The sequence below is a fragment of the Empidonax traillii genome, unplaced genomic scaffold (genome assembly GCF_003031625.1).
Source record: "Empidonax traillii isolate 1590-97213 ecotype Southwest subspecies unplaced genomic scaffold, ASM303162v1 scaffold6037:size6652, whole genome shotgun sequence".
Classification (NCBI taxonomy): domain Eukaryota; kingdom Metazoa; phylum Chordata; class Aves; order Passeriformes; family Tyrannidae; genus Empidonax; species Empidonax traillii.
In genome coordinates this window covers 2,981-6,652 of record NW_020961230.1, presented here as the reverse complement: position 1 = coordinate 6,652, position 3,672 = coordinate 2,981, and the positions used below count along the sequence as shown (strand labels likewise).

General features: G+C 42.8%; 1 protein-coding gene across 1 annotated transcript in view; it reads right to left on the bottom strand.

Moving 5' to 3' along the window:
* Positions 1 to 393: 393 nt before the first annotated feature.
* The window catches only part of LOC114073321 (eukaryotic translation initiation factor 3 subunit A-like), a gene marked incomplete at its 3' end in the record, with an annotated part of 6,035 nt that continues 2,756 nt past the window's right edge, over positions 394 to 3,672 (bottom strand). The window contains exons 2-4 of the mRNA XM_027911095.1: positions 2,813 to 3,003; positions 2,475 to 2,611; positions 394 to 557 (exon numbers count right to left, since the gene is read on the bottom strand). Coding sequence (XP_027766896.1) covers positions 394 to 557; positions 2,475 to 2,611; positions 2,813 to 3,003 — 492 coding nt within the window. The remainder of the gene's footprint in view (positions 558 to 2,474; positions 2,612 to 2,812; positions 3,004 to 3,672) is intronic.

Sequence of the window (3,672 nt, the reverse complement as noted above, 5' to 3'; positions counted from 1 at the left end):
GAAACTGGTCTCCAGGGTGGGGAAAACTTACCTGTAGAAAGGTTCCCTCCCACAAAGCCCAGGTGCACATGTGCCCCAGAACCCTGGACTCCCTATCGGCTGGGTTAACACCAGAGCCAGGACCACTCCTTTTTAATTCATCTCTCTCTCTCTCTTCTCTTTCACCCTACCCCTCTATCTGACGTGCACAGCTGTGTGCTTACACTGGGAGGTCAGGGACTAACATACCAATTTCCATGCCCAGTGTGTAATTTACTAATAAAACTTCATAAGCTTTTGGGGACCCTCTGACTTTTGCTGTTCCTCTCAACCCCGAGCATCTGTGAATCTTGGATGGTCCCTTCCCCTAAAGGGTGGGACACCATCCTTCCACTTTCCATCTTCTGGACCTACCTTGCTGTGCAATGTCATGGTACAGGCGTTCCACTCGAGAATTATTTCGGAGAAGATCCAAACACTGTCTATAGGATTCCCATAGAAATTTAACCCAGGGGGTCAAAAGCAGTCGGTCAGTACGATCCTGAGTGTCTTCTCCACTCACAGCACTCAAAAGAACACTATAATCAGGGCAGGGGGGAAGGGAAAACAAAAAAACAAAAGTGGGTTACTGCCTACAATTCTCATCAATTTTTCTTATCAAGTTCTAAGGTGAGACTGGACAAATCTGAACAGAAAATTGCTGCTGAACAGTCTACTGCTTATTTTCTAACTGGTACCTCAGATGGCTCCCTTTTCCTTTAAAGGATGTAGATAACTGTTCTTAAGTTTCAAAATCTAGCCCCCACATACATAACTGACACATCCAAGCTCCAGAGGAAAGAGACTTCAGGAACTTCTGCATCCTTCACCAGTAAGCCAAAGGAAACTAACTCCAGGATTTTCACCTTCCCTTTTCTACCAGGGAGCTGTGCACTGGACCTCTGCTAGAGTCAAGTATCACTGCCAACACAGACACTTTGGTACTTGCTCAGAGCTCCTTTTTAGCCACCAGCAATGCTGCCAGAGTTCTCTTCTCATTGACACGCGACACAGAGGCGCCGTGTGCCTTACAGTCTACAGACAGCGAAAACCAGAATACTTAAAATATCAAATCCTTCCAAAATTCTGACAGGAGAAAGGTGCTTAAATAAATGCCACAAGGCAAGATGTGATAATCTTGTATTTAGCAGCCATAACTTCATTCCCTCCTCAGAGAAATACGAGATTGGTGAAAGGATTCCTGACAGTGAGACCAATTCAGTGCTATGTCTCACATGGTCCCTTTATGCTGAACAGCTCACCCAGCGTGACAAACTGAGAGAACCATCTTCCCTAAGCCTTCATTTTTAAGTCTTTTTGAATTATGCTTCTAATATAAACTGTCAGCTCTTGTAACTCTTTTCTAATACACCACTTCCAGTTCTAATTTGCTTCCTTGAGCACCAGTACTATGCGCAGCATTAAACACATAACCAGTGGCTTCTCCAACAGATCGAGTGGTGAATTCAGCAAAAAAGTACGAGAAGTCTAGAAAACAGGACCTAAAGAATCCTAAAAAAGCTGTGCTTGTTCAGATAAAGAATTGTGGTTGAAAACACATTCTCTAGTCCTCAATTATAGAAAGGAGAACAAAGAAAAGAGCAGTTGGTCCATCTTCACTATTTAACTATTAGTGGGACTCCTCTGTAACAATTTCAGGCTCTGGAAAAAACACAAATGGCACTGCCATGCTGGAACATCTACTGATGACAGGTCTGGAACCTTTTCTTTTTTTTTTTTTCAACCAACTTCTGCCAGAGAGCTCTGCTGTTAACGTTTAAAACACTTCTTCACCCCTGCCTTGTTACCCCTTTTCCACAGCTGTCACCCATACATCTCTGTACGTGGGATGTATGGCAGGATGTTCCCTTGCCAGGGAAGGTCTACACACAACCTAAAGCAGATGTATTTACTGATCCTTTTTTCCATTCCTCTCTGTTATCATTATCCATTCAATTAATTCTTACTCTGAATGTACTTTTTATGCCCTTTCTTCTGTTATTTCATCAGTTACTCAAGCAATTATAAAGTAACATCTCCTGTGGTTTGTACATGCACAATGTGGTGAGAAAAACTGGAGGTTATCAGATACAGGAATTACATTGGTCTAATATCATTAACAGCGTTTATACATCAACTGGTAATGAGCAGCTTTCCATAATAAGCTCTCCAATACCACTACAGACGCAAATCAGAGCAGACACTGGAAAGCAGTGACCCAACTCCCAGAACCACTCCCACAATTTTTCTACTCTTTACTACTTACTTTCTTTACTTCTCGTTACTCTAATTTAGGGTTTTGTTCAATGAAAAATTCCTACTTTCTCCCAACTTTTAAAACCTCTAGACCATCACTGGTATTCCATTTCAAATCCACCCCATCTACACCTCGGCTTTGTGAATGAAAATAAGTATACTTTCTGTGAATTGCTACATTTTAAAGACAGGCTGCCCACCTTTCTGGAGTTTGAATGTTATCCAGGTCTTCTATGTCCAGTACCATCTGCTGGGACTCCTCCTTAGCTGCTTCTGTTTTTTCTTCAGCTAATTTTAAATAGGCTCGAACAACATCCTCCAAAGATTTGATATTAACCTGCACCAAAGGCAAAGACACGGGAAGATGTTTCCACCCACAACAGGTAGCAAATATTGAAAATGTAAATGCTACAAACCCGAGAGCACCTAAAAGGCAGATGAACTCTAACTCAAGACAATTCAGTTCCTTTTAGACTGTATCAGCTGACAGATACCATGCTGGCTATCAATAAATAAAACCCAAAATCAGAAGCCACACCTGCTGGCAGATATTCTTGTACTGGTACAGTCCTTCTTTTGCCAGGTGACTCTTGCGGAGATCCACGCAGAGCTCCAGGTACTTCAGCATAATCGGCTCGTGGATTTTCTGCCATGTTCGGTGTTTCTTACTTTTCATAACATCATAGAGAACATCAAGGGCAGGCTGCTTTTTGCCAACCTCAAGGAATTCTGAAAGGAAAAATCTCAGTTAGCAAAAGACTTGCATACCAGAAGATGCATTTTTTTATGTTTAACACAAGAAACTTTCAGAATTTAATTAACTCTACCCATAGTTTGTTGATGGTTTGTTTTAGTGCCAGTTGTTGAATGACATAAGTGGTGAACAAACCTCTCCATTTAGAGTGAAACATCAGGATAGCGGAGATGTCTCTCCATCCATCCTGCATGACTGAGCACTTCATGCACAGTAGTCAAATCTACACATCCAGTGGTAAAGCTGGTTTCAGAGGCAAGGAGGAAAAGGAACAAGTAAAGGAGAGAAGGAAAGAAACTAACTTCACTCAGGAAAGTTTTAGTGTTGTGGGTTTGTTGGTTCTTTTTAACTCAGAGTGGTCTAGCACTTTTGTATAAGTTCCACCAAAAGCCGCTGCAGTTCAGCTGAAGGGTCAGACACCTTTCAAACCAGCCTTGCTGCTGGAACCAGTGGCCCGTTTGTTCACCCCTAAGCAGCTGCTGTTACTAACAGGAGCTCTCAGCACCACAGCAGCTCCCACCCCTGGTATCCCACACATTCTGCTCAGCACAAAACCCAGCAAACCATCCACGAGCAAACACCAAGGCAGCAACCCACACACACAGACCCTACACTGAGTGTGCTCCTCACTGCAGCAGAAACGA